General features: G+C 44.1%; 1 protein-coding gene across 1 annotated transcript; it reads left to right on the forward strand.

Annotated features, from left to right (window-relative positions):
• Positions 1-2,479: 2,479 nt before the first annotated feature.
• On the forward strand, positions 2,480-11,000 carry LOC139566667 (uncharacterized). Its single transcript, XM_071387923.1, has 11 exons — positions 2,480-2,955; positions 3,502-4,110; positions 4,225-4,473; positions 4,885-5,180; positions 7,624-8,444; positions 8,630-8,694; positions 8,854-9,008; positions 9,102-9,607; positions 10,452-10,510; positions 10,607-10,740; positions 10,870-11,000. The coding sequence occupies exons 1-11, from the start codon at positions 2,480-2,482 to the stop codon at positions 10,971-10,973; spliced, it is 3,474 nt and encodes a 1,157-aa protein (XP_071244024.1). The 3' UTR covers positions 10,974-11,000.
• The last annotated feature ends 7,629 nt before the right edge of the window (positions 11,001-18,629 follow it).

An 18,629-nucleotide genomic window follows, 5' to 3' on the forward strand; every position in this document is an offset into this window, starting at 1 on the left:
TTGCTTACATTTGTATACAAACACATATATCTCTGTATTAAGCGTGGGGATATTTTGGAATATATTTCCAAAATTAAAATCACTTGGAGCTGATTTGCTGGTGTTTTTACAGTCTTTTATGTTCAACAATTAAAAAAAAAACATAATGTAGCAGAAAGTCCTTCAATATGGGTTAATGTGAGACGTAATAGGCTTAATTTAAGATTTGCTGTGCGTGGATTGATGTTGTATACCTCTACAGGGACGTGGCAGATATGGAACCTCTGATGATTCTCCTTCTGCTAGCAGGTAATACACTGTGTGTGGGTAGTTGTGTGTGTGTGGGTGGGTGGTTGTGTGTGGGTATGTTCCTCAGGGGTTAAACCTCACAGGTTAAAATAGTTATTTGCTCATGAGGGGTTGCACAGCCACCTTTAACCACTATCGTTGGAAATAGTTTTGACTTTATTTTTCTAACAGGTCTAGTAGGGAAGACATCAGCAACAAACGCAACAGCGCCGACCACAAGTGTTTGGGTCAATACAACAATGGGTAATGTACCTTTATATGTATCAACATTCCATCTACTTCAACACAATCCATTGCAAGAAACCCCAATTGATAAAAGAGACCACACTAGAGGCAGTCAAAAATCCCTGCTTCATAACATTTAGAATTGCAAAATGCCGTTATCAACAAAGCCCCTGAACAATTCCACAAAGAGATGCTACCAAGTGGTTCGGGTAAACGTAGAAAACGAAGCCACACACAAAAAACAAGCCTGTGTTCAATTCATCGCCACTTGTGGGTGGTGTGATTTCAGGCTGAATATGACTATAGTGCCACCAGATACCAACAGTACGTAAACACTTGGACAAAATAGCCGGAATACTTGTCTTATCTTTGCATGCAAAATTCCTGGTTTACTTTGGATCCCACTTCACAATAAATGTCCAGAATACCTTTACATGGTAGTTACATACAGTAAATTTGGAAAGTATTAAGACCCCTTGACCTTTTCCACATTTTGTTATGTTACAGCCTTATTCTAAAATTGATTAATTTCTTTCTCCTCATCAATCTACACACAATACTCCATAATGACAAAGCAAAAACAGGTTGAGAAATTTTAGCAAATTTAGTAAAATAAATACAAAACTGAAATATAACATTTACGTATTCAGACCATTTACTCAGTACTTTGTTGAAGCACCTTTGGCAGCCATTACAGACTCGATTCTCCTAGGGTATGACACTACAAGCTTGGCACACATGTATTTGGGGAGTTTCTCCCATTATTCCTTGCTGAGCGGCCTTTCAGGTTATGTCGATATAGGACTCGTTTGTACTTTTGTACCTGTTTCCTCCAGCATCTTTACAAGGTCCTTCGCTGTTGTTCTGGGATTGATTTGCACTTTTTGCACCAAAGTACATTCATCTCTAGGAGACAGAACGCGTCTCTTCCTGAGCGGTATGACGGCTGCATGGTCCCATGGTGTTTATACTTGCGTACTATTGCTTGTACAGATGAACGTGGTACCTTCAGGCATTTGGAAATTGCTCCCAAGGATGAACCAGACTTGTGGAGGTCTACAATTTTCTTTCTGAGGTCTTGGCTGATTTCTTTTGATTTTCCCATGATGTCAAGCAAAGAGGCACTGAGTTTGAAGGCCTTGAAATACATCCACAGGTACACCTCCAATTGACTCAAATGATGTCAATTAGCCCATCAGAAGCTTCTAAAGCCATGACATCATTTTCTGGAATTTTCCAAGCTGTTTAAAGGCACAGTCAACTTAGTGTATGTAAACTTCTGACCCACTGGAATTGTGATACAGTGAATTATAAGTGAAATAATCTGTCTCTATACAATTGTTGGAAAAATTACTTGTGTCATGCACAAAGTAGATGTCCTAACCGACTTGTCAAAACTATAGTTTGTTAACAAGAAATTTGTGGAGTGGTTGAAAATTTGTTTTAAAGACTCCAACCGAAGTGTATGTAAACTTCCGACTTCAACTGTAGGTATTCCTCTTGTCCAGATGGGATAGGGCAGTGTGCAGTGTGATGGCGATTGCATCTTCTGTCGATCTATTGGGGTGGAATGCAAATTGCAGTGGGTCTAGGGTGACAGGTTAGGTGGAGGTGATATGATCCTTGACTAGTCTCTCAAAGCACTTCATGATGACAGAAGTGAGTGCTACGGGGCGATAAGTCATTCAGTTCAGTTTTACTTTCCTATGTTTCAGTATACTATATGAATTATATTAATCTGGTCTCTATATTACTTAACTGTTTAACATTATAAGAACATCATAACAACTGACACAAACAATTATTGATTGGATAATAAGTCATCTATTCTATCTTTTCATGTTCCAATACAATTCTGATAGTTAACAATGATCAGATGTTGTTGAAGCTGTGTGCAATGCTTAACGTTTTATAGAAGACCTATTTTCTTTGAGATCAGTACATCTTCTATTATACACACATAGTGATGTCTGATGATTTGCTGTCTTCCAGGAGTTGCTTCAACCTCAGCTCCAACTACTACTTCTACTCCAGTTCCTCCAATGTCAACAACGTATATGGTCATGCACACAACGTCAGCCCCGTTGAACATGTCCACGCAGCACGTTGTAGTGAACGCAACTTCGGCCCACTCAAACATGTCAACTACAAACATGGTCGTCAATGCAACATTGGATCCTGGGAACACGTCAACAACACACATGGAGCCCAATGGAACATCGGCGGTAGTCAACACAACAGCTCGTTCAACTACCCCAGTAGTCAACACAACAGCTCGTTCAACTACCCCAGTAGTCAACACAACAGCTCGTTCAACTACCCCAGCAGTCAACACAACAGCTCGTTCAACTACCCCAGCAGTGAACACAACAGCTCGTTCAACTACCCCAGTAGTCAACACAACAGCTCGTTCAAATACCCCAGTAGTCAACACAACAGCTCGTTCAACTACCCCAGTAGTCAACACAACAGCTCGTTCAACTACCCCAGTAGTCAACGCAACAGCTCGTTCAACTACCCCAGTAGTCAACGCAACAGCTCGTTCAACTACTCCAGTAGTCAACGCAACAGCTCGTTCAACTACCCCAGTAGTCAACGCAACAGCTCGTTCAACTACCCCAGTAGTCAACGCAACAGCTCGTTCAACTACCCCAGTAGTCAACACAACAGCTCGTTCAAATACCCCAGTAGTCAACACAACAGCTCGTTCAACTACCCCAGTAGTCAACACAACAGCTCGTTCAACTACCCCAGTAGTCAACGCAACAGCTCGTTCAACTACCCCAGTAGTCAACGCAACAGCTCGTTCAACTACTCCAGTAGTCAACGCAACAGCTCGTTCAACTACCCCAGTAGTCAACGCAACAGCTCGTTCAACTACCCCAGTAGTCAACGCAACAGCTCGTTCAACTACTCCAGTAGTCAACACAACAGCTCGTTCAACTACCCCAGCAGTGAACACAACAGCTCGTTCAACTAACCCAGTAGTCAACACAACAGCTCGTTCAACTACCCCAGTAGTCAACACAACAGCTCGTTCAACTACCCCAGTAGTCAACACAACAGCTCGTTCAACTACCCCAGTAGTCAACACAACAGCTCGTTCAACTACCCCAGCAGTGAACACAACAGCTCGTTCAACTACCCCAGTAGTCAACACAACAGCTCGTTCAACTACCCCAGCAGTGAACACAACAGCTCGTTCAACTACCCCAGTAGTCAACACAACAGCTCGTTCAACTACCCCAGCAGTGAACACAACAGCTCGTTCAACTACCCCAGCAGTGAACACAACAGCTCGTTCAACTACCCCAGTAGTCAACACAACAGCTCGTTCAACTACCCCAGTAGTCAACACAACAGCTCGTTCAACTACCCCAGTAGTCAACACAACAGCTCGTTCAACTACCCCAGCAGTGAACACAACAGCTCGTTCAACTACCCCAGTAGTCAACACAACAGCTCGTTCAACTACCCCAGTAGTCAACACAACAGCTCGCTCAACTACCCCAGTAGTCAACACAACATCTCTTTCAACTACCCCAGTAGTCAACACAACAGCTCGTTCAACTACCCCAGTAGTCAACACAACAGCTCGTTCAACTACCCCAGTAGTCAACACAACAGCTCGTTCAACTACCCCAGTAGTCAACACAACAGCTCGCTCAACTACCCCAGTAGTCAACACAACATCTCTTTCAACTACCCCAGTAGTCAACACAACAGCTCGTTCAACTACCCCAGTAGTCAACACAACAGCTCGTTCAACTACCCCAGTAGTCAACACAACAGCTCGTTCAACTACCCCAGCAGTGAACACAACAGCTCGTTCAACTACCCCAGTAGTCAACACAACAGCTCGTTCAACTACCCCAGCAGTGAACACAACAGCTCGTTCAACTACCCCAGTAGTCAACGCAACAGCTCGTTCAACTACCCCAGTAGTCAACGCAACAGCTCGTTCAACTACCCCAGTAGTCAACACAACAGCTCGTTCAACTACCCCAGTAGTCAACACAACAGCTCGTTCAACTACTCCAGTAGTCAACACAACAGCTCCTTCAACTACCCCAGTAGTCAACACAACAGTTCGTTCAACTACCCCAGTAGTCAACACAACAGCTCGTTCAACTACCCCAGTAGTCAACACAACAGCTCGTTCAACTACCCCAGTAGTCAACACAACAGCTCGTTCAACTACCCCAGTAGTCAACACAACAGTTCGTTCAACTACCCCAGTAGTCAACACAACAGCTCGTTCAACTACCCCAGTAGTCAACACAACAGCTCGTTCAACTACTCCAGTAGTCAACACAACAGCTCCTTCAACTACCCCAGTAGTCAACACAACAGTTCGTTCAACTACCCCAGTAGTCAACGCAACAGCTCGTTCAACTACCCCAGTAGTCAACGCAACAGCTCGTTCAACTACCCCAGTAGTCAACGCAACAGCTCTTTCAACTACCCCAGTAGTCAACGCAACAGCTCGTTCAACTACCCCAGTAGTCAACGCAACAGCTCGTTCAACTACCCCAGTAGTCAACACAATAGTTCATTCGACTACCCCAGTAGTCAACACAACAGCTCGTTCAACTACTCCAGTAGTCAACGCAACAGCTCGTTCAACTACCCCAGTAGTCAACGCAACAGCTCGTTCAACTACCCCAGTAGTCAACACAACAGCTCGTTCAACTACTCCAGTAGTCAACACAACAGCTCCTTCAACTACCCCAGTAGTCAACACAACAGTTCGTTCAACTACCCCAGTAGTCAACACAACAGCTCGTTCAACTACCCCAGTAGTCAACACAACAGCTCGTTCAACTACCCCAGTAGTCAACACAACAGCTCGTTCAACTACCCCAGTAGTCAACACAACAGTTCGTTCAACTACCCCAGTAGTCAACACAACAGCTCGTTCAACTACCCCAGTAGTCAACACAACAGCTCGTTCAACTACTCCAGTAGTCAACACAACAGCTCCTTCAACTACCCCAGTAGTCAACACAACAGTTCGTTCAACTACCCCAGTAGTCAACGCAACAGCTCGTTCAACTACCCCAGTAGTCAACGCAACAGCTCTTTCAACTACACCAGTAGTCAACACAACAGCTCGTTCAAGTACCCCAGTAGTCAACACAACAGCTCGTTCAACTACCCCAGTAGTCAACACAACAGCTCGTTCAACTACCCCAGTAGTCGACACAACAGCTCGTTCAACTACCCCAGTAGTCAACACAACAGCTCATTCAACTACCCCAGTAGTCAACACAACAGCTCATTCAACTACCCCAGTAGTCAACGCAACATCTCGTTCAACTACCCCAGTAGTCAACGCAACAGCTCTTTCAACTACCCCAGTAGTCAACACAACAGTTCGTTCAACTACCCCAGTAGTCAACGCAACAGCTAGTTCAACTACCCCAGTAGTCAACGCAACAGCTCGTTCAACTACCCCAGTAGTCAACGCAACAGCTCTTTCAACTACCCCAGTAGTCAACGCAACAGCTCGTTCAACTACCCCAGTAGTCAACACAACAGCTCGTTCAACTACCCCAGTAGTCAACACAACAGCTCCTTCAACTACTCCAGTAGTCAACACAACAGCTCCTTCAACTACTCCAGTAGTCAACAAAACAGCTCCTTCAACTACCCCAGTAGTCAACACAACATTTCGTTCAACTACCCCAGTAGTGAACACAACAGCTCGTTCAACTACCCCAGTAGTCAACACAACAGCTCTTTCAACTACCCCAGTAGTCAACACAACAGCTCGTTCAACTACCCCAGTAGTCAACACAACTGCTCATTCAACTACCCCAGTAGTCAACACAACAGCTTGTTCAACTACCCCAGTAGTCAACGCAACAGCTCGTTCAACTACACCAGTAGTCAACACAACAGCTCGTTCAACTACCCCAGTAGTCAACACAACAGCTCCTTCAACTACCCCAGTAGTCAACACAACAGCTCGTTCAACTACCCCAGTAGTCAACACAACAGCTCGTTCAACTACCCCAGTAGTCAACGCAACAGCTCGTTCAACTACCCCAGTAGTCAACGCAACAGCTCGTTCAACTACCCCAGTAGTCAACGCAACAGTTCGTTCAACTACCCCAGTAGTCAACGCAACAGCTCGTTCAACTACCCCAGTAGTCAACGCAACAGCTCGTTCAACTACCCCAGTAGTCAACGCAACAGCTCTTTCAACTACCCCAGTAGTCAACGCAACAGCTCGTTCAACTACCCCAGTAGTCAACACAACAGTTCGTTCAACTACCCCAGTAGTCAACGCAACAGCTCGTTCAACTACCCCAGTAGTCAACGCAACAGCTCGTTCAACTACCCCAGTAGTCAACGCAACAGCTCTTTCAACTACCCCAGTAGTCAACGCAACAGCTCGTTCAACTACCCCAGTAGTCAACACAACAGCTCGTTCAACTACCCCAGTAGTCAACACAACAGCTCCTTCAACTACTCCAGTAGTCAACACAACAGCTCCTTCAACTACTCCAGTAGTCAACAAAACAGCTCCTTCAACTACCCCAGTAGTCAACACAACATTTCGTTCAACTACCCCAGTAGTGAACACAACAGCTCGTTCAACTACCCCAGTAGTCAACACAACAGCTCTTTCAACTACCCCAGTAGTCAACACAACAGCTCGTTCAACTACCCCAGTAGTCAACACAACAGCTCGTTCAACTACCCCAGTAGTCAACACAACAGCTCGTTCAACTACCCCAGTAGTCAACACAACAGCTCGTTCAACTACTCCAGTAGTCAACACAACAGCTCGTTCAACTACCCCAGTAGTCAACACAACAGCTCGTTCAACTACCCCAGTAGTCAACACAACAGTTCGTTCAACTACCCCAGTAGTCAACACAACAGCTTTTTCAACTTCCCCGGTACTCAATACAACAGTTCGCTCAACTACCCCAGTAGTCAACACAACAGCTCGTTCAACTACCCCAGTAGTCAACACAACAGTTCGTTCAACTACCCCAGTAGTCAACGCAACAGCTCGTTCAACTACCCCAGTAGTCAACGCAACAGCTCGTTCAACTACCCCAGTAGTCAACGCAACAGCTCTTTCAACTACCCCAGTAGTCAACGCAACAGCTCGTTCAACTACCCCAGTAGTCAACACAACAGCTCGCTTGACTACCCAAGTAGTCAACACAACAGCTCGTTTGACTACCCCAGTAGTTAGTGCAACAGCTTCTCCAACTACCCCAGTAGTCAACGCAACAGCTCCTCCAACTACCCCCGTAGTCAACACAACAGGTCGTTCAATTACCCCAGTAGTCAACACAACAGCTCGTTTGACTACCCCAGTAGTCAACACAACAGCTTCTCCAACTACCCCAGTAGTCAACGCAACAGCTCGTTCAACTACCCCAGTATTCAACACAACAGCTCATTCAACTACCCCAGTAGTCAAAACAACAGCTATTTCAACTACCCCAGTAGTCAACACAACAGCTCTTCCAACTACCCCCGTAATCAACACAACAGCTCCTCCATCTACCCTATTAGTAAACACAACAGCTCTTCCAACTACCCCAGTAGTCAACACAACAGCTCCTCCATCTACCCCAGTAGTCAACACAACAGCTCTTCCAACTACCCCCGTAATCAACACAACAGCTCCTCCATCTACCCTATTAGTTAACACAACAGCTCGTTCAACTACCCCAGCAGTGAACACAACAATTCCTCCAAGTACTCCAGTAGTAATTACAACTCTAGCTCCAACCGATCCGTTAACCAATTTCACCAATTTAAAGGCAACCCCAGCAACAGAGGCGCCACTGACCAGCCCTCAACTGTCACTGCAGTTCAGCCTGACATCTGACTTTACTAGCTCTCTGAGCAACAGCAGTTCACCAGAGTTCCTGGCATTGGCTAAACAAGTGGCTTCACAGGTAACTCATTTGATTTAATTTGACCAATTATATTGTCCTTAGTTGTCTTGAAAGGCGCTTCACAAAATCATAATCATTGTCATCATTCTCTTTGTCATAATTCATTATATTGCATCTTGATACCAGCCTTACATTGTTGAATTGTTAATATAATATAACTTATAATTCTGTATCCACTTTTTCAGCTGGATATCTTGTTCAAGGCTGAATTTGGAGCCAGATTTATTCGAACTGTTGTCAATAGTTTCCGGTGGGTAAATTATTATAATTTGAATGACTTTGACACAGTGTGGATGATGAAGAACAATAAAATTTCTATGAATATTGTTATTTAGTATGCCTTGGGACAGGTTCTTACTGAAGTAATGCTTGCAAAAAGATCTTAACGTTTTTCTCATATTATTTTCAGGTCAGGATCAATTGTGGTGGAGTCTACGTTGATATTCAACAACATCAGCTCAGTGCCTAACAATAGCCTGGCAGCACAAACTTTACAAACTGCCATTACTTCTAACACGTCTGGCCTGACCTTGCCTGTCAATTCATCCTCCATCGTGGTCACGCGTAAGACAATTCACCAACACATCACTTTACTTATTCTCACACACTAATTCATTGCAATATGTAAACATTTCATTGAATGTTGCAATTTTGCAGGCACTACTATAATAGCTACTGCAGCTCCAAACGCAGCAGCCACCACCGCTGCTCCAACTGAAGCTGTCACCACCACCGCTCTGGCAGCTGTCACCACGGCACCTCCAGCAGTGGCCACCACCACCAACGCTGCTCCGGTGGCAGCCACCACCACCAACGCTGCTCCGGTGGCAGCCACCACCACCAACGCTGCTCCGGTGGCAGCCACCACCACCAACGCTGCTCCGGTGGCAGCCACCACCACCAACGCTGCTCCGGTGGCAGCCACCACCACCAACGCTGCTCCGGTGGCAGCCACCACCACCAACGCTGCTCCGGTGGCAGCCACCACCACCAACGCTGCTCCGGTGGCAGCCACCACCACTGCTGATGCATCAACTGATCCTCCATCTTCTAGTGAAGGAACCCTGAGTCTTCGGTTTAGCCTAAACCAGATGTTCACCTCGGATCTTGCCAACTCGTCCTCTTTGGCATTCAAGGCTCTGGCTGGCACAGTGGTCTCGGAGGTAAGTATCCAGATCCCTTTTCATCAATATACACCACACCAGAGAGACTAGATATGAGTGGGCGTCCTATTGTTAGATAGAACCAAAGATTATTCAGTATGAATATATCGTACTCTGGGACCTCCCCATTGAGAACAATGTCCAGACTATTTTTACGGTGTTCTTAGTGGAAATGAACCCTTGTACCTGCCTCAGAACCCTTGTAACTGCCTAACAGCTGCTATGGGCAACAGAGAGTGCAATGCGCACAACATGGGAAACATTTACAGTTTTGCATGTCAGTAATCAAGTCTTCAAGATACATAACTTTTCAAATGCAGAAATACATCCAGTATTTTCTCCCCAATTTCGTGGTATCAAATTGGTAGTTACAGTCTTGTCCCATCGCTGCAACTCCCGTAGGGACTCGGGAGAGGCGAAGGTTGAGAACCATGCGTCCTCTGAAACACGACCCAGCCAAACCATACTGCTTCTTGACACAATGCCCGATTAACCCGAAGCCAGCCGCACCAATGTGTCGGAGGAAACACCATACACCTGGCTACCGTGTCAGCATGCATACGCCCGGCCCGCCACAGGAGTCACTAGAGCGCGATGGGACATCCCGGCCGGCCAAACCCTCCCCTATCCCGGACGACGCTGTGCCAATTGTGCGCCGCCATATGTGTCTCCTGGTCATGGCCGGCTGCGACAGAGCCTGGACTTGAACCAGGATCTCTAGTGGCACAGCGCCTTAGACAACTGCGCCACTCGGGAAGCCCAGCACTGTGAGTTCTGGCCCTGTTTAAATTTTTACGCAAATGATGTTAAGCTTTGGTAATCGTATTTGAATCTTTTAATGCAGGTGAACAAGATTTTTGCTAGCACCCCAAGCTTCCTTCGTTCCATTGTCAACTCATTTAAGTAAGTATGAATTCTCATTAATGACTGAATTAAAAACTTTGATGATGACAGCAATGATGATAACGATTTCTGTGGGTTGTCCATTTTCTTACCTAGGAGTGGATCTGTAGTTACCAACATGACACTCGTGTTCAGAAACAAATATTCGGTTCCCAGTGCATGGAGCGCACAGTCAACTTTCACCAGCAGTTCCACCTCCCTGAACATCCTACAGGGCAGCATCAATGTTGGTAAGTATTCATCGTCACCATACGACTACACATCTGTAAGAGCAAAGTCAACACTTGAACAGAAACATTAAAATACATTCCACTTTTATCATCCAGTGAACCATATCTTCATTTTTCCTACTTTTTCAGAGTCATCAGTCAATTCAGGAAGTGCTCCCCGACCCACTGCCTTCTGTCTGTCTGCTTTGCCTCTCACTTTGGCACTGCTAATGGTACAGTTGATGGCTAACTAATAGCTGGTGTCATAGCTGCTGTGGCATTGGCTTACATTTACATTTACATTTAAGTCATTTAGCAGACGCTCTTATCCAGAGCGACTTACAAATTGACCAATGAACTTGACCAATTCTGACCTATGTTCCAGCTCCCATAGAGACACCCTTAAGATGAATGACCAGCTTTGGCAGAAGAATGCACAATGGACTGTACCTGTGTTAATTGCAAAAAAGATATGTATTTCATGTACAGTACATACCCCCAAGTACACACAAACAAAAACACACCTAAGTTGACTTTTTGATGTCAAGTATGATATTTGTGACATTCCTTACGAATTGGTATTGTTTTTTTTCTGCTTATGAGTATTGATATTCATAATATTGGTAATTAAGGGATAAAACAAATGTATGGATTTTTTTAAATAAACCAATGCAAAAATGTATGCGACAAGGTAAAATGCATATACCTTATCTTTCAAGTGACTGTATTTCCACTTATCCATATAGGCTCTCAAAGACATTACTTAGTTATTTGCATCTTGTACACAGCAGCTTGCACATGTTTTATCTGTTAGATTTAAATGGGAAATAACTAAAAAATGAGAACCTTTCCTGCAACATGTGACATTGTTAAGACATTTTATCAAGATTTATCAAGGATAAATGATTAAATAATTCTACACAGAAACTTAACCATCAGGATTAGAGGTTATGTAGCATGGACATGGGAAGAAAGGAATGTATGTGTGTGTGTCTAAAGAAAACTAAATGGATCCTTAATAACCTATGTTTGAACCGACTAAGCTATAACTCTGTGGAGATAAGGGAAGACAGCAAAAGCCCCTCCAGGTTTTCCGTATCTGGGGGGGGACTGGAACTGTCAGCTAAGTGGTAATAAACTGTGGTGAGACTTCAGGAGATAATCCAGATTAGTGTGTATGTATGTGCGTTAGTAATAGAAGGGATAAAAAGAACGGTTTTGTATATGCACGTCAGAGATCTCTCGAGAATAAACGCTATTGGTTAATTTGGAAACTGGTCTTTGTCTATTTTATGCAAATAAGGATCTTACAAATTCTTAGAAACAGACAGAGTGTTTGCTTTGTTATAATTAAATTGGTTAACGAACACATAGGAATCTAAATCAGTTATCAATTGGTCCTTCGAGCCGGATCTCAAAATCTACCTCTGTCGTCCCAGGAAACTGCTGAAAGCCGTGCACGGACGGATCTAAGATCCGTAAAACAAAGACCTGACCTCTGAGTTGAGGGTAAATTTCAGGCCAGGGGCGAACTGGTACACGACAGAGGTGGTGACGAGATCCAAAATACTTTGCTTTTCCCAGTCTGCAAAAAGAGAAGGTCAGTAGTCTTTATTCTCTAATTTGGGGGGAATGATTTAAGATATCTTTGATTGGATGTTCTAAAAATGTTTAGAATTCATCAATAATAGGTGCTTGGTTATTCTAAACAAATTCACTAGGTTTCTACTTTGTAGTTTAACCAAATTCGAAAGGAAGGAAGGCAGATCTGCAAAGACCTGAGGTAATGTGCACTACTACAAATAAAAATAACGGAAGGGATATTAAATAGGTGCTGTGAGATAGGACGGGGAGTTTGTGAATAGGTTAACTTAAATGGTTAATTAACATGTGGTAAATTAGCCATAGATCCAATTCAAAAGACATACCTAAATAAAATCATAAATTGTGAGGATATAAACTAGGTTTTGTGAGATAGGACGGTAATTCTATTCGAACAAATAACTCAAATGGTCAATTAACAAGAGTGAATTAACCATAGATCTGATTCAAAAGTCAATACTGAAATAAAGTCCAAAAAGGAGGAGAGGGAAGCCTAATATAGCGGTGTGAGATACGAGGTATTAACGTCAAAAAGTTCCAAGGAACAACAGACAAATAGGCTGTTAACCAGGGCCCTGGAAACCCTGGAAAATAGCTTATAGTTGTATACTGGTGAGATCTAATGTCCAATCGAAAATCACCTCTATAGATAAAGTTTCCAGAAAGGAGAAACACACATTAAACATTACATACACATAGTGTGTAAAAAATACCATAGAACATAACTATTGTAATTGGATAACAGTAGGAAGGACACACATAGATCATAGAGACCTAATATAGACACACACACACCATAGAGTGTGAGAAGAGATCAGAGTTTTAAAAAGCACACACATAGAATAGGAAGATAATAATTTGCGTATGAGATAGATATATTGATCATAATATAGAGACACGCACATAGGGAGTAGTGACATACACATTAATTGTGAGATACCTAGAGATAAAGTTTTACTAACAATGGGCAGTATATTCTCAAAGGAGGTCCCGGAATTAAAGGGAGATGAGCGCTTAATGGAACAGAGAGAAACAGGGAGCCAAGAAACGCTGCCCTCCGCTCCCGCAGCCGAAAAAGTTGGGCGGGGGTGGGAGTCAAAAACTATATCCTTCTCTAGTAGATAAAGAGTGGAGGGGAAAATATCAGACACATTTACCGAATCAGAAATGGACTAGGACAGAATGAAAGGGGCGATCCTACATGATAAGGTCAGAACATAAGGATACTTTACTAATCTTACCTAAGTCATTGTTTAGAGATGCGGCAAGGTTGTTACCTGGGCGGAGCCAGGTATCAAAGGGGGGATGGGTAAGTTGTGGCCTAGGATAGGACGGGGCCTATGGAGGGCCTAGGATGGGACACTTTGTGGCCTATTGGATAATAAACTAATAAAAAATCAAATTAAAATAAGAAACTGTTTGTTAACCAAACCTGTATGTCCAAGATTTTATGCACTACAGGTGAATTACAGGAGAAGGTGATTCACTCAATCCAGTCCCTGAGGAGAATAGACAGGAAGAAGCCCCGTTGGGAGGGGCCATACCAAGTACTCCTGGTGACAGCCTTCGCGGTGAGAATAGCTGAAGGAGTTATCTGGGTTCATATCACACACTGCAAAAGGGTAAGACACACTGACACTTTCGAACAATCACAGTGAGGAGAGAGGAGAGGAGAACCGAAACCAACAGGGTCCGGGGATCATCTCTCTAATGAGGATTCCCTAACCCAGTCTTTTCCCCACTGTGAGCGTTCATAGAAGTGAAAGTGTGGGCTGGCCTCTGGCTGATGATATGTTCTCTGGGAGGGGGTGGAGCTTTACAGGAGTGCTGATGTGTCTGAGCTGTCTTATTGTGGGAGCAATATTCCTTAATACACCAGGACCCATCCGAGGAGGCTAAAGAGGGTAATCTGATTTATAGTGTAGACAATGAGAATTTGATATTACCAAAGCATTTCAAACGGTCACTGAAACTGAGTAGTATGCTAAGCATGAGAGTAGAGTTAGGGAAGGATATCTCAGTTGAGTTCTATGTAGACCAACTGGGGTCCTTCACTCCTTGGCAGTCCAGAACTATGGGCCTTTTGGGAAGGTATTTGTGTAAATCACCATGTAATTCATGGAATCAGGTCATAGCACACACTGAGAGGGGTGGCTACGTAAACTCACATACCCAATATGGGAACAGATGGAGTATGGTAAAGGTGAGGGTTTTTGACTGCCATCCGGAGCAGGGGAAGTACTGTATAAAGGTACGACTTACCATCAAGAATGTAAACACCGAGAATCTTGGGTTGTGGTATATTGGCTTTGACCAGGTTTTGACTGATACTATGGTGCAATTCGAGGTAGCAGAGGTAAGAGTTAGTGAGGATGCCAAGGCCAGTCAGAATCCAATCAGTCTCCCTAACAAAACTAACAAAACTAATATTCCTGATATAGTCATCCAGGGCCAAGGGCCGGTACGAATAGTCCAGACAAAAGACCTTAAGGAAGTGATTGAGGTGGAGACTGGGTTTGGGGATTCTAATCTATGGTTGGAAATGATTCAATATACGGCCAGATCAGTAGCGAAAGAAGAAGGTTATGCCTGCGTCACAGCAAAACCTCAGTTGACAACCATTCCCGTTCCATTTGATGGAATTGATATACCCAGGAAAATGGCCTGTATGGTAAAGCTGTTCATGAAAGCAGGAATGCCAGATAATGACAGTTGTACTGATCTGCACTATTTGTATCCACATGTACCCCTTAAATCTAGGCTACCTCCCTTCACAGTGACTGAAGGAAACTATTACTGTTTGGCCCGGTACAACATGAATGGGAAAGATGTAGGGGAAGTGAGTACTTGCAACAGCACGGAGAATATTACAACAGATGAGACCATGAGAGATCTGGCAGGCTGGTTGAGCTCTGGGGATTTCAGTAAGATAAGTAGGCCAAGGGCTGACATCTGGTGGTTGTGCGGGGGAATGTCGTTATGGCCAAATTTACCCACGATTTGGAACGGCAAATGTACTCTGGTGCATTTAGGAATGCTTTTCACCCTTATCCTACACCATGATGCGGTGTTGGCCAAACGGGAGAAAAGAAGTACTACATCTGGGTCTTTTGACGATATAGTATACATTGATAACATTGGGGTTCCAAGGGGGGTGCCAGACGAGTTCAAAGCAAGAAATCAGATACTAGCAGCATTGGAATCAAGCATCTTCTGGTGATAACAGCTGCAACTAGGTTGATGGGATGTCAGAATAGAATAGCCTTGGATATGTTACTGACTGTAAAGGGTGGGGGAGGTGTATGAGGTTTTCATCACCGATAACACAGCTCCAGACGGATCAGTGACCAAGGCCCTGGCAGAGAACTTTGGGGTAGATAAGGCTCTTACAAATTGATTTGGCAGTATGTTTGGGGAATGGAAAATTGTCATAATCACTGTGTTGTGGGCCACTTTCACCTGTATGAGTGTTTTGGTTCTGTGTGATTGCTGTTTGATTCTGGGTGTGAAAGGTCTCATTTCCAGGACTCTGGAGAAATCGATGACAATACAGATGATAAGATACGGAGCGATTCCGAGCTCTGACCAGTGGAATGATGAATACATGTCCCCAGACCTAGTAGAAAAACGGCTCCTTCACATACGCAGAGCCTATGTGGGATGAAACCATTTTTAAATGTTTAGGTCCCTTCTTGTTTTTAGGTTGAGACTGTTTTTTGATGAAGATTATAACGAAAATCCTGACAAAAAGAGTTATGATTCTAATGTAGGCCTGGAACAGTCAATTTAAATACATATATTGTTTTTTTGTGTGGTCGATTTTGAGTATAATAGATAAATCGAATGTAAATACATGTATTGTTTTGGTATATTCTTGTATAAAAATATATGTTTACATATAGCGTTTGATATGTCAGGATTAATTATTTAGTCATTAAGGGTGGATTGCTAAGATATTTTATCGAGGTTCAAGATAAATGATTAAATAATTCTACACAGAAACTTAACCATCAGGATTAGAGGTTATGTAGCATGGACATGTCTAAAGAAAACTAAAAATGGATCATTAACCTATGTTTGAACAGACTAAGCTACAACTCTGTGGAGATAACGAGGTGAGTCCTGTGCCTTCTCCCAGAGCCAGGCCTCCTGTGTGTCTCTCCACTCCAGTAATGATCCATGGCAGGAAGCATCCAGTGGTGATCCATGGCACGAAGCCTCCAGTGATGATCCATGGCACGAAGCCTCCAGTGGTGATCCATGGCAAGAAGCCTCCAGTGGTGATCCAGGGCACGAAGCCTCCAGTGGTGATCCAGGGCACGAAGCCCCCAGTGATGATCCAGGGCAAGAAGCCTCCAGGGGTGAGACATGGCACGAAGCCTCCAGAGTCCGCCCTCCTGCCCGGAGCGGCCAGAGTCCGCCCTCCTGCCCGGAGCGGCCAGAGTCCGCCCTCCTGCCCGGAGCGGCCAGAGTCCGCCCTCCTGCCCGGAGCGGCCAGAGTCCGCCCTCCTGCCCGGAGCGGCCAGAGTCCGCCCTCCTGCCCGGAGCGGCCAGAGTCCGCCCTCCTGCCCGGAGCGGCCAGAGTCCGCCCTCCTGCCCGGAGCTGCCAGAGTCGCCCTCCTGCCCGGGGCCCGCTGTGAGGGTTCCCAGTCCGGTGTCGGCGGCGAGGGTCGCCGCTCCAGAGGCGCCACCTAAGTGGGCCAAGTTTAAGGTGGAGCGGGGTCCACGTCCCGCACCAGAGCCGCCACCGCGGATAGATGCCCACCCAGACCCTCCCCTATAGGTTTAGGTTTGGGGAGCCCCAAAGGTGCGGAGGGGGGTGGGGGGGGGGGGGGGGGGGGGGGGGATACTGTCTGTCACGCCCTGACCTTAGAGATCCTTTTTATGTCCCTATTTTGGTTTGGTCAGGGCGTGAGTTGGGGTGGGCATTCTATGTTTTTGTGTCCTAGGTTTCTATTTCTGTGTGTTTGGCCGGGTGTGGTTCTCAATCAGAGGCAGCTGTCTATCGTTGTCTCTGATTGAGAACCATACTTAGGTAGCCTTTTCCCACCTGTGTTTTGTGGGTAGTTGTTTTCTGTTTTTGTGTCTGCACCAGACAGAACTGTTTTGCTTTCGTTCTCCTGTTTGTTGTTTTTGTTCGATTTGGTTTTTTGGATTAAATCATGAACACTTTAAAACGCTGCACCTCGGTCCACTCTCCCTTCAGCCCACACGAAGCGTTACAATATCACTGAAGTGTCAAAGTGGCCGAGGAACTAATGCTGACCACTGCACTGTTTTAAAACATTTGAACGTCTTATCTTGTTAATATTCAATCAAGTATGTAAAACTCATAGAAGTTAATTTTCTTCATTACTGTTTTAATATAATTATATTTTGGGTCATGTAATTGCATTGAATAATTCATTTATAAATCATTTACAGTATGAGTTACCATGTGAGTAACAATTTACAAACATGCACCCCAAATTATGTTATGAACAGTAATCATATATTTATACTGAACAAAAATATAAAACGCAAAGTCCCATGTTTCATGAGCTGAAATAAAAGATCCCAAAAATGTTCCATAAGTAAAATTTGTTTACATCCCTGTTAGTGAGCATTTCTCCTTTGCCAAGATAATCCACCGCCCTGACAGGTGTGGCACACTTTACATGTTGCGTTTATATTTTTGTTCAGTATACCTATCCATCTATCTATCTCTTATTAAATAAACTTTTAGAATTAAACATGAAATTAACTTTTTATTTATTTCAGAAAGTACTGTTCCAATTTATAAACACAGTAGAAACTGGTGACTTGCACACAAAATTGAAAAATACCAGTTCATATTCTGAGCGATACCATCAATATGAATAATTGATCAAATAATTTATATGTTGAAAGATAATGATTACATAATTCCACTTTGAAACCTTAATGGTATGAGATTGATTAGAATCATAAAATTATAATCTCATGATGTGTGATGTGTGTAGTTTTAGTCAGAACTAGATTAAACAATGTATCTGTATGGTGGAAAAACACAGACTGTCTGAGCAAGGCGTAGCTTAGGATTTGAACTTGTATGTGTGTGCCGAAGAAAAAACCTGAGAACAATTAAACTGTGTTTGGAACGACCTGGCTAGGCCTCTGAGAAATTTATGATAGCATAGGGAGTACTTCTCAAGGTTCCCCTAATCTCGGGGGAATGGAACTGTCAGCTGGGTAGTGATACACAGTGGTGATAACTATGGAGAAGGATAAAACTCACCTACTGTTTGTGTGTATGTATGCGAGTAGGATATCTACTGTTTGTGTGTATG

The sequence above is a fragment of the Salvelinus alpinus genome, chromosome 39 (genome assembly GCF_045679555.1).
Source record: "Salvelinus alpinus chromosome 39, SLU_Salpinus.1, whole genome shotgun sequence".
Classification (NCBI taxonomy): Eukaryota; Metazoa; Chordata; class Actinopteri; order Salmoniformes; family Salmonidae; genus Salvelinus; species Salvelinus alpinus.

What these genes read in the sequence shown, in the direction of transcription:
- LOC139566667 (XM_071387923.1), top strand. Translation starts at nt 2,480, where the DNA reads ATGTCTGATGATTTGCTGTCTTCCAGGAGTTGCTTCAACCTCAGCTCC. An exon ending in AGTAGTCAACACAACAGCTC is followed by an intron (nt 4,111 to 4,224) that starts GTTCAACTACCC and finishes CAACTACCCCAG; the next exon opens with TAGTCAACACAACAGCTCGT. An exon ending in CTGGCACAGTGGTCTCGGAG is followed by an intron (nt 9,608 to 10,451) that starts GTAAGTATCCAG and finishes CTTTTAATGCAG; the next exon opens with GTGAACAAGATTTTTGCTAG.